Below are 16,296 nucleotides of genomic sequence, written 5' to 3'. Positions count from 1 at the left end.
ATTTATTGAAGACTTTTTATGACCATCTCCTTTGGTAGGGGAATTTTCAATTCCAAATTAATAAAATAAATATAAAGAAATTAAAAGGAAATTATTAAGGCCTATTATAGATAGGCACTAAATAAAATGCCAGTAGATCCGTACATTTTAGGTAATTGAACTGAAAATGGGATGTGAAATTTTGAAGGAATCACTAAAAAGAAATCTTATCATAATTATGAAGACAACACTGGGATTTAAAAGACTTATGTGAAGAAGCTTCAGATGCCCTTCTCTAACTCCAAAAGATGCTAAATACCTACAGTCTCTACTTCTTGCATCAATTTATTTAACAGATCACACTACTGCTGCCATAGACACACCAGGTCTTCAGAAACCTGCTAGCTATCCTCAAAAAAAATGGAAAACCACAAAAGTCTTCAGATACTTCCTTTCCTTGAAGTAGCTGTACAATTTTCATCACTAATGGATGACAAAAATCAGAACATTCATCATGTTTTAACACATACTAGGCTAATGGGAGGGAAACCAAACTAATGGTAGATGGTACTCATGGAGTTATTCAGTAACCAGTTATCTGGTCTGCAACACAAATCAGAATAACAAGAATAAGACCTAGAAGAATTTCCATACTGCAATAAAACTTTCACTGGTAGTACTTCACTTCTGAGTACTGAAAATGCTTCAGTACAGAATGGCCAAAAAGATACTACACATCTTAATAATAACCAACCTGTTAAAGTATTTTATTACATCCTATGCTGTTAGAACTTTTCATAAAAATAAAAGCAAAATTTAACATGCAAGTGTTCTAAAGATAAGCAACATTTGAGGTTATACAGTTTTTAGTATTAAAAAGCCCCATAAAATTAAAAACTGTAAAAATGCTAAAAACCTCAGGTTCAACTCCAGAACAAGTTAAAGAAACATTCTTGTCATGCAAGTGACTTCTTGCCAGTGTTTCAGAAGTAGCAGTTCTAACTCACAGTCTAAAGCTTGAATAACTGAGTCTTTTATTGTGTTCTAAGTGTTTTATTACTTGCCTTTTAAAAAGAAACAATTAAGAAAATAATTATCTTAAAAATACAAGAGGTTTTCACTGAGTGTCTAGAGGATGCTATCATATCTAGGTAAAAATGTGTACTAAAACACAATTTGTAGGTATTGTTTCTTTAAGGAACAATAATAGATTAATGGTTGCAGTCTATCTTTGAGGTATTTTCTAACCTAAAAGACTCTATAAATCAGAGTTCTTACCCTATCTGCTCCTATCTATACAATTACACTATTGATTTCACAACTCTTGGAGAATTTTTGTCCTCCACAACATGCATAGAAACATGATTCCTCCCAGCTGCTTGGAAAACACAGCAATAAGAAAATCCAAGTGAAACCTCTCAGTTTCCATCACAGTAAAAAGCTGGGTATAAATCAGATGAGGGTGGAGATTCTGATGCTGTGTACCCTTCCTTATGAGGAGCCATTACTGGCAAACCAACCTCTTGTGTACTTCTATTCACCAGTGTTCCAAATACAGCACGAAGCACAGGAGCTTTTGTGGATAGCATCTTTCAATAAGCACATTTCTGCTCTTAGCGAGTTCCCTTTACCCTCTGGTCTTAACTTGACAATTACAAAGTTACCCTGTAAGCATATCCAGGGTACAAATCCTCTATATATACTACCTAGTGTCAAAGAGCTCCAGGACCTGCTGGTTGTGGTTCTTGAGCCAGTGTTCACTGTCTACCCCCAACAGGCTCAAGACTTGATGTTGGCCAACAAGGGTTGGCAGACAACGCATCTCCAAGCTTTAGCAGAAGGAGGAATGACTTTTAGGATTGAAGAAGCAAATTGTGTACTTCTTGAGTCTTTCAGATAACAGTGATGCAAAAATCATGGGTAGTTGGGCTGAAACAATATCATGGATAAGGCTCTCTTCCCTGTCCCAACTAAAAGGGAGAGAAGACAGCACAATACCTTCAAAACCTGTAAACAAACGGGAGAAATCAACTCCTTACCCACACATCACTGTGATGAACCTGGCAGTATATTCATGAGAAAGAAAAGAATGAGACATCCACATAATTTCTGACATCCAAAGGGACTGGGATAAGTTTACATGTGGCCCTTTGGATTTTTCCATAACAATAACATGCAAACAAGCATTCTCTGACCAGCAAATCTTGGCACAGAATATGTCCAGCATTTTGAAAAGATATTTTAGAGACCTTGCCCTTGACTGACTCTTCCTACACACAAAGAATGAAATAAAGGGCAAATCACAGGAAATTAAATCAATCTTAAAGACATACAGTGCAAAAATATGCAGGAAAACTGTCAGAACTACCAACATGACTTAGAAGCCCACACTTCTTTTGAAAATTAAATTTAAATAACTTGAATGAAAGGGTTTATTGAAATGTCTGGAATGTCACTAAAGTAAAGCACAATTAGAGAACATCATGCTTTGAATGGTTTTTTACTATATCTCAGAAAGCTTCCCAGGTTAAAAAATAGCACATTCGAAGGGCCAAAAAAAGAAAAAAAAATATAGTTGAATCAACTTAGGTGAGTAATTGTCAGAAATATGAGATATGCAGAGACATATCCAGAAAGCCTTTTGCTCCAAAAGCTACCCTCTTCATAGAATACAATGGCTTCTACAACAAATTGATACTTCATGTTTTAGTTTGTTACATTTTATGTTCTCTCATCAGACTGTCACAAGAGAAAAGATAGACAGGAACACTACCAAGAAGAAAAAGAGGCAAAGAAACATTAAAGCAATAGAAAATAAGGAATCTACAAACATAAAGTGAACTCTCTGTAGAAAAACTTCCAGGTTTTGTCTCTCCCAAACCTTGCAGTAAAGATACTACTTGAATTAGTGCCCGCCAACAGTCGCAAGAGCTGCTGTCATTTATGCAAACTACATTCTGCCTACCCACAAACACAACCTGTTAAGAAGCTTTGCTGGAAGCCAGCATTCATATGCTCCTTCCTGTCACATGTAATTTCCTACATCCCCCCTTTTCTTTTTAAAACCACCACCAAGTTGTTCTAGAAAGAAACAACATGTCAGGCAAAGCCATACCTAGACAGAAGTAAAGCAATGTTAAAATGAGGAAACCAATACTGAAAAAGAGTAGGTTTGTTTTACAAATGCTTTTGCAAGTTAGACAAACTCCAGCTTGGAAGCAAGCTCACCATGTGATTCATTTACCTTTCTATTTCTACTTGCTGATTGTTTGAAAGCTCTGCAGTATTATGGTTTTCAGGAATGCTTGCTTGCCTTTCTTCATATTCTCTCAGTTTCTCCTTCAACATTAGGATCTAAACCAAAAAAAAAAAGGTACCTTTTAGTTGAACTATGGTTTTTGGTTATTTTTCCCCAAATTACCATTCTGTACTCAACAGCTTTACAAATGGCAGCAGGTGATATTCCTCTCAGAAGACAAATTTTTTTTTACTTCAAAATACATTAGAACCATATAACCCTATAGATTCAATCTCATAAACTATTTTTTATACTCAAAATTAACAGTTAATCCACCAAACTCTTACCAACAGATTTTTTACGTACCTCTTTCTTTTGTTCATTGCAAATTTTAGCATACTGGCTTATGTGACTGTCCAAACTAACAACATTGCTCTTCAACTGTAAAGAAACAATTTAGAATTTAAAGGCAGCTCCATCATATTTTCACGCATAATAAACACACTGTGTATATGTACTACACAATTAGAGATACAGTATATTATGAGGAAAGAGATTAATAAAATCCTGACTTGCACAGCGAGTATATGACTGTCAGCTTTTGCTGCCATCAGTTGCACACCCATGGCCAGGACATTTCCCTCAACAAACCAAGAATAATTACATTTATATATGCAAGCATGTTTTTCATTTATTCAGATTAGTTTTACTATTTAAATGTCTATCTTGTGCATTTCATTATAAAAGCTACCTTTAAGTAAGCAACAAATGGAAACTACAGTGAACCCTGTATTACATAAAAAGAATTAGGAGCTGTAATAAAAAAGAATATGAAAAATAAAATTAAACAGTAGAGAGCAGAAACAGAACATTCCAGCTTTTCATTCATCAAGACAATCCCACATAGCTTCTTGACTCTGGCTGAATTCTACCTGTATAAACCTGGACTGGCTCTTGTACAACTGTTCAGAAATTTCTTTAATATTCTTGACAGTTCTCTGAGAAAGTAATAGCAAGATACTAAAAAAGGACATGAATTCTACCAGCTGAGGATTATTTCTAAACTGCATGTTCACAAAACAACCTGTTTCAAACTGGCAGCATCATCTCATTAATGAAGCTATGTTGCTTTTAGGCCAGATCTAGGATCTACTATGTATCTAGTACACCCATCAGATAAAGAAAAGCTGACTGTAAAGAAAGAAAATGCAACAGAACAAAATTTTGAGGCAAAAGGAAAATATACTATTCCAAAAGAAATTTCTTTTAATACTACGTTATTGTACTTGGACAAGAGATCAATAAATACCAATATACTCACAGAAGACTTGATATCCTTTGCTCGGTTTGCATACTTAAGAGTATTATAGGTATCATCATAAAACAAAGAAGATGGGCTAATAGCAGCTATCATTATTGTTCGGCAATTTCCTCCAAGAGAATCCTTCAATAAACGAGTAAGCTTGCTGTTTCGATAAGGAATGTGTTTCTTGCTCTAAAAGAGTGATACATATTTTTATGATTTAGTTAAGTGTAGCTTAAAGTCTGCTTAGAATTTCAACAGTAACACAAAATGAAACTTTTCTTTGACACAAGTAATTTTTCTTTGAAGTATCTATATATCTTAAATAGTTTAAGCCTCCTGGAACTGTTCAACACTTTTACAACACATGTATTAGCTAGGTTACTTACTGATGTCTGGATTTCTAACTCCTATTTTTGTGATGGGCAACAAACAGAAAAACTGTTACATTAAACTACTTTCAGTCTACAAAATCATCCAGATTGGGAAGGGCCTCTAAAATTGCTCTAGTTCAGTCTCTCTGCTCAAAGCAGGGTCAGCTGGAGTAAAGACGGCAAGGACTGTGCCCAGCAGTTTTGATTACCTCCAAGGATGTAGATTTCACAACTTTCCAGGGAACACATACTCTGCATTGTGAAGCTACAGATTTTTCATTTTACGATACTAACTTTGATCACTAGGAACCCAATCCCACATCAAATAAACGTGATTGTTTCGTATGTCTGTGATACAGATTTTAAACTCCACCTTCCCCTCCAACAAGATGGTAATGAGGACACGCAGCATCAGGAAGAAAAATTAAATCTGATTTTCTCCTGGTATATTTGAAGGAGGAATGTGGTAGTTGAGCAGAAGGGCAAAAACAGTTTTATGGTAGACAATGGACTTTACCTATGGAAATGTTCAGGAGGTTTTGTCATTGTCCTACACAATTGTACCCCTTCCTTGCCTTGAGATGGTGAGCCAGATCAGGAGAGTGACTCACTGCTTTAAGCAGGGACGTGTGTGCATGGATGGATGTGAGATCCCAACAGAACAACTTGGAAGAGGTGCTGGTTTATCCTATAAAAGCTGCTTCCCCCTAAGATTAAAGGTTGATAGTAAGCTTATTCATGTACTCATGCAAGCTTCTCTATATATGCTTGATTTTGAAGAAGGTAGGTAAGCAAAGCAGGTGCCTCTCATCTTTGACACTATCCTTAGGCAGCTGCACATCATTTTCGATAATTCTCTCTCATTGGGACTGTCTCTCAGCTATCACAGATATGATGGTGGAAACCCTTAAGACATTCTTATATTCTTATATTATCATTCTTATATGATGATGTGAGTAGCATCAACAATGTAAACAACAGTATTCAATCAACATTGCACTTTTTAAAATGTTTTCAGAACTTTAGGAGGCAAAGACTGCATGGGAAAGCAGAACATACCTTTGGATCTGCCAGTGCATTAATGACATTTCCAAGAGCAAGCAGGGACCGGTTAATATTTGTTCCTTCTACAAAACGAGCCCCCTTGGCACTTGTTGCATTGGCACGTTCAGATCCTGCCAGGTCAATGAGAGACATTTTGGCAATACGAATATTTTGATTTATACTAGCTGTTTTATCTTGCTGCCGTAGGTAAATCTACAATTAAAAAAAAAGAAAAAAGAAAATAATTAAAAAGTAACCACTAACCAATCTAAGCAGTAAATTAATTTCATAGTTTAACAACTGTTTTAAGGCATTTATATTGGAATCATTATCATAATCCAAGTCAAACCTTTTAGCACAAAGCTAATGTCAAGAGGCAGCTCAGTCCAATGAAAAATAGTGAAACCATTTCTGACACCTTTTAAAGTCCCTTATTTCATCTATTAGTAAGGAAAGAAGCAGAGTATAGCTGCAGGGAGTTTGACTGAGGTGGAGTTAATTTTCTGTGCAGCAGCCCATGTACTGGGACCCAGACAGTGCTGGTAACACACATTGGTGATTAGCTTTAGCTGAACAGCAGTTGTATGGTGTCAAGGCAGGGGGCAAGAGGTTGCAAGCAAACAGCTGACCCCAACTGACTGAAGGTTGCTCTGAGTAGCCATTCCATGAGGAATAGGTGGGCACTGGTCTGATGGTGGCAAGTAACTGCCCCATTGCCACGTTCCCTTTGTTTAAGTGAACTACAAGGCACCTCCTCCTCTTGCTTCTGATACTCTCTCCCATCCTGCTGCGGAGGATTAAGTGACCAACTGGCCCATGCTCACAGCCTGCAGCAAAGATAAGTGATTTTTTTTACAGGGAAAATGAATTTCACAGCTCTTGATTCTTCTGCACTAAAGTTCAGCATTCCTGAACTTTAAATTGAAATAGGTGTTCCTTTTTTAAATGCACATTTAGGAGTACACCATAAAGAGATGTATAGGGATAAACCAGGAAAAGGCTGAACTTTCAGTGATTTACATTTAATTGTATCTTCCATTAATAGGAAACAATACTCATTTACTGCTCTGAAAATACACTATAGGATCTTTTCAAATGTGATTCCTCCTGAAGCCCCTGGTTCCCCTTAATCCCGTCTTTATTGAAATTTTCACAGTACAAAGATGTACAAAGAACTAAATGCTTCTGCTGGAGAAGGTATCTTCTTCAGGTATATAAGGAAGCTGGCAAAGCATACAGTCAGTAAGTACCAAAGTTATACTGGAAAAGTACAAAACCATCTAAAGATATTTCCTCTTTTTTGTGTTGAGTTCTTTGCCATTTGTTAATATGGCTAATGGTTACTGACACATTCATGGATACCCTTCTGGACAGTGAATTAGGAAAGAGCTCCCATGTAACTTGTAAAGACAGTATCTCAGTACTTCTGTAGCTTTAAGCTTTGTGCATGAGAAATAAAATCATCATAGTACCTTGTAGCAGAAAACAGATCGACAAGTATTGTCAATGAATAAAATAAAATTCTTATGAGTTGCCATGAAATCTAACTCTATTTCAAATAGATATGTTTCTATATCAAACAGTACAACTAAGTTCAGTTTAACTGTTTCCAGTATAATAGACAAAAAAAAAAGAACCTCAGGCTGGGAACTCAATACCAGAACAACACTGCAACTATCATTAATGAAGCAAGGAAAGGTAGAGTGACAGCCAAACTACATTGCATGACTCAAGCTTTTGTAAAAATTCAAAAGATACAGGAAATGCCCCAAAGCAGAACACTCTCAATAGAACAGTGTGGCAATTCAGATTTTCCTCTCAGATGCAGTAATTGCCTGACCCAGATAGATATTTCAAACCTAAGACATATGGTACAGTAAGGCAAAACTTGCATCTCTAAAATCAGCTCAGAATGTCCTGGGCCAAGACTTACGAATTTCTGAGTCAGTTTCAAAAAATATCCTGCACCCATAAAGTTAACAAGAAAAGCCAAAAATAACACATCTCTACAAAAAAGCAACTCTTAAAATAATTGAAACATTAAAAATAAAGAGCAATCACGACAGCACTGGGGATTTCTCATCACTTACATCTCTGGAAATAAAGACACAATTCTGTTATGCAGAATGCCACAGATTTGTTGAAATATATGAGAAACTGAAGTGATTTATTTAATTGCTTGCCACTTTTTGAAAAGTACTGAGAAAAAGCCTGCTAGATAATAAAATCCAGAGCTTTTTCCTAAGTAGAGGTGAGGGAGGTAAGACATCCCAGCCCAGGAAGTAAACAAACAAATCAGCAGTTCACTCTGATGTGTCTGTAGCATCCTACCTTGAGCCTTTCCAAAGGCAGCACACATACATGACAATGCAGCTCTCAACCCAAACTACTTCCAAACAAGTCTTTGTGCAATCATGTACAAACCACAAGGGCAGACCTCAAGGGAAATTAAAAACAGGAAGGGCAACTTGATACATAAATTTAAGGTATACAGGAAAACAGAAGCTTTTAGAGTGGCAATGGCTTTTGTTCTGTGTTTTTTAAAAATTTGCTATTGTTATTTAGCATTGTCTAAATCTACAGATACTGTTAAGAACTTCCCAACAGTTAAGTGCTCTAATTCAAGGACCAGAATCAAATGTATTTTAATGTTTTTCAACCCAGAGCAGAACAAATAAATAAGTCAAGATACTGCTTTGCAGTATGTAACAGCAAACAGGGAAAAAACAAAACAAAACGACATTGTTGATGGACAAGTTAAAAACAGGACCAGTTTTTAAATGCCACAGGTTGTATTTAAAAAGAGAAGTTAGAAGAATAAGACAGTGGAGCCAACACCAAAAATCTTTGAGTATTTGCACAACTCATTCAAACCTAATTTCTGAAAACTAAGAATCATCATTTCAATTTTCTAAAACCTGATCCATACCAGGATATTATGAAATCTCTTTATTGTAAAAATTAACATTAACCAAGAAAGTAAAATAATAAAGTACTACTTGAGATTCCTAGTTTATAGTCAGACATAACAGCATTCTGTAAATTATTTTTCCCAGCGTTATTCCAAGCATCATGAAACCAGAAAGCATTAAAAAAAAAAAACATTTATAAGATTACAATATGGAAATATATTAAAGCTTTAAATTACCATTTTACATAAAAATTATTTCTTCTAAGGAATATAAATTAAGAAAGTATAAGTATATATTTTATATGTAATAAGTTCAAACAACTGGAATTAGAGATATTTTCATTAAATTAATTTTTTTCAAACATAAAAACTAAGGACCATTACATATTTCCAAGGAATGAGGAGAAAAAAGAAAACTGAAAAACTTCAATCCTCTCTTCCCCAAACTAAGGTTCAGCACAGTTTAAAAGTAAAAGCTTACTTTGTATCCAACTTTAAATAAAAACTGCAATTCACAGTAATGACCACTATTTATTGGCTGTATCACCTTACCTGAAAGACAGCATGGGATCTGGAAGAGGAAGCATTCACATCTGTGGGATGCTGAGTTCTATTTTTATTTCCATAATCCAACATCTGAAGGATTTCCTCTGCTGATTTAGGCTTAAAGAATAGGGCACAAGACAAATACAAGTTTTTTTCTCTTTTCTATCAACTATAGGAATACGCTGATTCTAAAATACATTTACATTAACATTCACCTTAAAAAAAAACCCTTAAAATTCTAGCTACCTAGAAGTAAGAGAAATTGAAGCACTTCAAACATTCTCAGCTAGAAAGCAGTAAGTTATGAAAAGAAAGCACTTAAGTGCAGCAACTTAAATCAGAAAATATTTTTAGTAAAGAATTTAAACAAATCTGAAAGATTCTCCATAGTCATAATCAGCCTCTGTTAAGAATGTCTGGACATAAATTAGTATTTATTGCATTAGTACAAGTTTTTTCCTCACAAGAGTCAAGGTTTGGGAAGAAGGATGTTCACAGAGCTAGCCAAACTTAGCATATTGTTTCCTGTTGCAGCATGTAATAACATACACAAGAAAGCTGCAATAAAATAGGTCCACAGGAATTGATTTTCAGATCGGAAAACTAAGTTCTATCACTGATCTTACCAAAGAATTTCTGTGCTGGCCTGGAGAAGTAATGCAACACAGAACTTTCCAAACATGGTTATTTACAAACAAAAACAACCTTTAGACTGCACAGCAGTGTTGATCACTCCAAGATGTTAATGAAGGCAGATATTTTAGCCAAAAACGAAATTTTCCAAAATCTGCTGGGCGAGCATCAAGCCAATGACACCCTTTTGATAACAATGACTGAATGCATCTATATTTGCATTCAATAAGACTAGCAGGTTTTTTTCCACAATGTTAATTTTAACTAACTAATAGATTTGCAAGTTACTGGTGCTTATGGCCAGAAAAAAGCCCACTAGGAAATTACCAAATTCCATACAACTCTCAGAACAATGGGGATGTTTCTCAACTATTTCAAGCACATTTTAAGTTTCTATAGATATTTACACACCTGATGCAATGTCAGACCGTGAACCACCACCCCTTGCTGGCCATCTTCACGAACAGCCAGAGGTCCAGATTTGACCAGCAGATCACGTATCTGTTCATTGTAAACCTTCGAAAGGGAATTTAGAAGATTTTATTAAAATATCCATAGCTGACAGAATTAAATGAACAGAAATCACTGGTCTTTTTTAATACCCCTTTAAGATAAAGCAGTGAATTCATGCTGTAATTTTTTTACATTTTTCCTATACTGAGCTTAAAATATTCAATTCACATTTTTTTTTTTTAGATTTCAGAAATAATTCTTTCTACTAAATAATCATCATTGTTTTTTGAAAGCAAATTACCTTTTTTTTACAAAAACCAGTACATCACTATCCATACTTCAGCGATATTTTTTAGTTCAAGCCTACTTCTGTTAGAATTTTTAAATATCTTATTTCTTGGTCTGTGAAAGCATATGGCAATGCAAACCTTCCCCACCTCCTTCCACCCCTCCCAAATACCAACTGGAGTCCATTAAGACTTTGAGGGAGCTAAAAAGATAACCATTTTACTGGCACCACTCAGCAGCAGTGCCAAAATATTTACTTGTAAAAACAGAACATCATTTTGTAGTGCTTCTTCACAGTGCTTATGGGATGTTACTGTGAAGTCCTAAAATGTTACCCTGAAATGATATTTTCTTGTACAAACAAAATGATATTTTCTTGTACAAATCAACAGATGTTCAGAGGCACATAACTGATCAGCAAGACACAAATCATGAGTATTCAGAAAATGTATTAAAAGCAGTTGTTGTTTTTGGGCAGCCTTCTATAAAACAGTGACAGCAGCCTATGAGCACCAAGTTTTGGAGAGCACACTCCAATTTGGAGAGTTCCACTCCTATAAGGACAGATTTTGTCAAGCCCCAGAAAGGACCAGAGGAAAGCAAAACCAGCTTGTCTTTATTTATAAAGTATGACTTATTAAAAGCAACATACCAAATGCAGAAACTCACCTCTAAATAAGAGACAGCAACATCACATGTTTTATCTTCTTTTATTTGATCCATGCGTTTATAGAGTGTCATCATAGTTAAATACATGACTCCAGGATCTTCAGGAGAACCCAACATTGTGTGAGTCTTTCCAGCTCCTGTTGCACCATATGCAAGCACTGAATTTTCCCCAAAAAACACAACAAAGCGAAAATTCGTCATTTATTTGTAAGCCACTCAGGAACACAAAAGGCAAATGAACATTCATAGACCTCTGTCATTCTGCACAACTGCTTCATAAATAGATGAAATTTCTTAATTAGAGATGTTTCAAAATAACATCTTTGAATTTTCAGTTCAAAACTCATTCACACATTGCATGAAAATATTATTTACTTACTCTCATAACCTTAAGCCATCAGCTTATTGCTGACAGACATTTCATCTCCTCACTATATTCCAGTAGCTAATTAAAAAACTCCAAGATCTTAAAGAGTTCATAAAGCAGCTTACCACACACTTAGTGACACAACTGCTTCTGCTTGAAGAAATCTAGAGGACTCCCATTAGCACATATACTTCAGATAAAATTCCCAAGTCTATTATAACCTTAACACAAGTTGGTTTTTTTTAAATAGAGTAGAGCTATCCTAACTTCCATGTGCTAAAAAGTCAGCCATTCACATCTGTGAATTAAACCACAATGTTTCATTTCTATCTCAGCCTTTTTTCATGCCTCTGCAGCCATTGGACAGAACGGTAGAAACTTTGAAACATTCACTTATGTTTTTTAATTAAAGAAGATAAGTAGCAAAGTTACCTGTACAGTTATATCCATTTAGGAAGCCATCGATTAGAGTTTTGGTAGTATGCTCAAAAACTTCCAGCTGGGATGAATTGTCATCAAAAATGGCATCAAACATAAATTTAAGATCTTTCCTTTGTCTTTTGTTAATATCCCTGTGGGTCACCCTCTTCCTGTTAAAAAAGCTAACTTCTTCCTCCTTTGGATCAAAGACCAACACATGCTGGTCAATAACACGGACAACCCTGCTAAAGCTGCCTTGTTTTTCCTTTTGGGTCTCTGGACGGACACGGACTACCACTTTCACATGACTACAGACATCTTCCTTGGCAGGAGTCATCTCTTCTGCTCTCCAGCTTCACTTCCAACACTCTTTCAGATCGAGCAGCTGAATCTTTCCTGCAATAGACGAGACAGGTTTTATTTGCAACACAACGCCTTTCACTCTTTCCAACAGTTCACAAATTTAATCAGGCACCTATGCTGGATCCACCCACCACTTGTCAATGGACTGTCCCAGAGGCAGTGAGACTTTGGGAAACACTGTAACTGGCCTCCAAAGATGACTTATTTCAGCACAGCTTTCAGAAAGCCAACCAGCACTTCCACAGTAAATTCTTAAGTTTATTCTAGAATTCAAACTTCTAAATGACCTACAGGCTTTCCTTTCCTCCACCAAACCTTCAGATGAGATATCACATTTCTGTAGACTAAAGCGAGTAGGGTTTTTTTTTTTGTTCTTCAGCACAAATAAAAGCTGCCTATGTTGCTGTCCCTGGATCGATATAGTCACGCTGCTCATAGATTTAAAGAGAATTTAACAGGGATTTACGTTAACGTGCCTCTCATGGGGGATGTAGTAACCGGTACCAAAACGGAATTGCCATTAAATAACCCATTTTTGGCGTTAACAGCGGGCTCTTAAGAGTTCAGCCCTTAAAAGCGGACAGTAAAGGCTATCAGTGAAGCTTTTGCCGCTCCAGGGCCAGCTCGCCCTCTCTCAGCCGAGCCGCCTCCCAGACCCGCTCCTTACCCCACCGCAGACAGCTCTTTCTCGGGCACACCTCCAGGCCCGGCCCGCCGGCCAGAGAATTCCCCCGTGCCTGCCGCGGAGACGCCAATCCCGGCACTCATCGTCCGGGCCGCGCCGCGCCCTCCCCGCTCTCTGTGCCCTCAGCCGTCCCCGGGCTGGCCCCCGGGCCGTGCCCGTCCCCGGGCTCGCTCCCCGGGCTGGCCCCCGGGCCGTGCCCGTCCCCGGGCTCGCTCCCCGGGCTGGCCCCCGGGCCGTGCCCGTCCCCGGGCTCGCTCCCCGGACTCACCCGCGGGCCGCGGCCACGCCAACCGCCATCCACCGGCCACCGAATTCAAACACAAGCAGGCCGCCCTCCTCGCCTCCTTATTGGCTGGCCCCCGTGACGTCAGCAGAGCGCCGGCGCCAGCGGTAAGTGCGCGGGGCTGACGGGCGCGCGGCGGCCGTGAGGGAGGGAAAGGCGGGGGACACGGCCGGGGCAGACGGACAGACGGAAGGGAGAGAGGGAGAGCCAGCCAGCCAGCCAGCCAGCCAGCGGCCTCTGGCTCCGCGTGTCCCGCCAGCCCGGCTCGGGCAGGCACATCCCCAGCCTCTTCCTCCCGCACCCCGGTGCGGGGCCTGGCGCGGAGCGGCGTGCGGGCTGCTGACGCTTTAGCGGTCGCCTCTGATAAAAAGTGTTGAGGAGTGGGATTTTTATCCCCGCTGCCTTTTCTTTCTGCTTTAGTACGAGTCTCGATCTTGGGGCGGCAGCCTGCAGTTGTGCCCGAGTAGCCCCTTAAGGCGTGCGCTGTTATAAAGCACAATTCTTGCTCACTTCTCAGAAAAATACCTCCAGTGGTGTAGAACGAGGGTGGTTGTAAGCAAAGCGTGAGCCTCGTGTTGACCACTCGTACCAGTGTCGGTCAGTGTGAGTAAGATGATGGCACACAGTGGTTTAGCCCAGCGAGCCGCTCCTCACTCCCTCGCCAGTGGGACTGCGGTGGGAAAGGGAAGGGTAAAAAGGTAGAAAACTTGCGGGCTGAGATAAAGAGAGTTTCATAGGTAAATCAGAAGCTGTGCAGACAAAGGAGTTAACTCGCTACTTCCCACGGGCAGGCAGGAGCTCAGCCATCTCCAAAGGGCCCCATGGCAGGTAATGGTCACTTGGGAAGACAAGTGCCATCACTCCAAACATCTTCTTCTCCCCACGTTCTGTATGGAGCATGATGTCATTTGGTCTGGAATATCCCTTCAGTGCTTTTGGGTCACCTGGCCCAGCTGTGTCTCCTCCCTACTGTGTTCAGCAGAAATCCAAAACACAGCCCTACATTAGCCACTGTGAGGAAAATCGACTTCACCCCAGACAAAACCAGCACGGCATACCATGGTAATACATGTTTTCTGTAGACACACTATGGTTTGCTGAAAAACCTCACATCTGTGTGCCTATTCAAAGTTAGAGCGATACATGCTTTTAAGGTGGGGGAATTTCCAGCTGAAGCTGAAATCATAAGGAGAGTAACTTTCTCAGCTTATTCTTATACAGGCAAAATATTGGTAGCCTCTGGGAAGGTAAATTCAAGAAAAGCATGTATTAAAATCTGATAGTGAAAAGAAGCTGCTTATTGCTTGAACATGATTGAACTGTAGAAAATCTTGGAAGTTCTGAAAACTTTTTGCTGACATGACGTATCTATAAAGCTGCCCAACTTGGGATGTGTATAGCTTTGCCTATAGCATTTCTGCTTTGTTATTTAAACAAATACGCTATTTCAAGTATTTGAAAGTAATTCCCAACATCTACTGCTCTTCTAGGTTGATCAACTCCAAAATGTTATCTCAAAATCTGCGCCAAGTTTGCAAATGTTTGTTTCTGCATAACTTGAAACTGAATTCAGTAAATGTGGCTGATTTGGCCAGAAGGATCCATTCTTCATCAGAAAAGCTTTCTGACTGTGAGTCACAGGAACAAACTGTCCAGAAATGTGAAACTGAAGAGATGCCTCAAAGTACAGAAAACAGTAATTTTGGAAGATTGCACATACCAGTGATGCTGGAGGAGGTTGTTAATTGTTTAGCCCCTCAGCCTGGTCAGGTGAGTTAAATGATTAATTAACATTTGTCATCCATTACCAGTCCAGCAGAAAAATTTGTGGAGTGTAAGGATAACTTTTGGTCAGAGGAATAAAGGGATGCTCTTAAACAATCAGTTACACTTTTTAAACGTTCTAAGTTGTTTTGAAGTTCAAATTAAGACTCTGTATTAATTACCTAATAAAATTCTGGTGTCTGTGTGCCCGAATCCCCAGTAGGTGGTATTTATTAAAACTCTCATATTTGACTATTCTGTTGCTTTTGTGCTTGTCTTTTTGAATTGCACTTGTGTATTCTTCAGGTTATGTTAATTACTCATAGTAGTGGGGAGTTCTTATGAATGGTTATCTCATCAGTTTCTTAAAAACCCTCTTCCTCTTGTATAAGAGGTAGTAAGTATGTAGGTTTTAAAAATTGTTTAGCCTCATTAGCATGGAACTAGTTCAAACCTTCTTATTTGGGTATGGTACTGTGAGTAGTTCTGCTTTTGGTGTCTGGGGAAGTTCAGGACTCTGCACTGCTGTATTGATCTCTCTACATTGCATGTGGACTACCAAGTATATGGTTACACACCTCCTTGAAAAACATGAAAGCACAGTGAAATGTTTTTTGGCTGGGTGGTCTTAACTTGAAAGGATTTTTTAAATAATGTAAACTCTTAAATAATGTTTTCAGATTTTTTGCATTTCAGATACTTTCACCTGTGATTTTAGTGTTTATGTCAGCTCCATAGAATCTCACTAATTTAGGCTTATCTGTGTGTGGTTTTACTACAAAGACTGAAACAATAGGTAAAGAAGTAGAAAGGTGTGTGTATGTTTTTATTTATATTTGAGAACAGCATGATCCAACAGTGGCAAAGTGATATAGCAAATTTGAGGTGGATTCAGTGATCAAAAATTTGCAGTCAAATCTTGTTGTGTTGCCCTGTGTATCACTTTAAATCTTTGAAGAAGCAGTGAAAATGCAAA

The 16,296-nt window shown here is 38.3% G+C and overlaps 2 protein-coding genes across 4 annotated transcripts in view; one reads left to right on the top strand and one right to left on the bottom strand.

Annotated features, from left to right (window-relative positions):
* KIF18A (kinesin family member 18A) overlaps nt 1–12,619 on the bottom strand; it is a 29,896-nt gene extending 17,277 nt beyond the window's left edge. The window contains exons 1-8 of the mRNA XM_058851004.1: nt 12,238–12,619; nt 11,439–11,596; nt 10,440–10,544; nt 9,402–9,512; nt 5,954–6,151; nt 4,539–4,712; nt 3,584–3,658; nt 3,224–3,333 (exon numbers count right to left, since the gene is read on the bottom strand). Coding sequence (XP_058706987.1) covers nt 3,224–3,333; nt 3,584–3,658; nt 4,539–4,712; nt 5,954–6,151; nt 9,402–9,512; nt 10,440–10,544; nt 11,439–11,596; nt 12,238–12,562 — 1,256 coding nt within the window. The 5' untranslated portion in view covers nt 12,563–12,619. The remainder of the gene's footprint in view (nt 1–3,223; nt 3,334–3,583; nt 3,659–4,538; nt 4,713–5,953; nt 6,152–9,401; nt 9,513–10,439; nt 10,545–11,438; nt 11,597–12,237) is intronic.
* A 919-nt stretch (nt 12,620–13,538) lies between these two features.
* The window catches only part of METTL15 (methyltransferase 15, mitochondrial 12S rRNA N4-cytidine), an 88,382-nt gene continuing 85,624 nt past the window's right edge, over nt 13,539–16,296 (top strand). Inside the window, exons 1-3 of one of the 3 annotated variants that reach the window (XM_058829102.1) lie at nt 13,841–13,936; nt 14,355–14,618; nt 15,047–15,326. In XM_058829102.1, the coding sequence (XP_058685085.1) occupies nt 14,455–14,618; nt 15,047–15,326 (444 nt within the window). In that variant the 5' untranslated portion in view covers nt 13,841–13,936; nt 14,355–14,454. Of the gene's footprint in view, nt 13,664–13,840; nt 13,937–14,354; nt 14,619–15,046; nt 15,327–16,296 lie in introns of those variants that run through there. The other 2 variants (XM_058829104.1, XM_058829103.1) reach the window with 2 other exon arrangements.

Source organism: Poecile atricapillus, chromosome 1 (assembly GCF_030490865.1).
Source record: "Poecile atricapillus isolate bPoeAtr1 chromosome 1, bPoeAtr1.hap1, whole genome shotgun sequence".
In the NCBI taxonomy this organism is placed as follows: domain Eukaryota; kingdom Metazoa; phylum Chordata; class Aves; order Passeriformes; family Paridae; genus Poecile; species Poecile atricapillus.
Note: the sequence above shows the minus strand (reverse complement) of the source record. Positions and strands in the feature narration are given on the sequence as shown.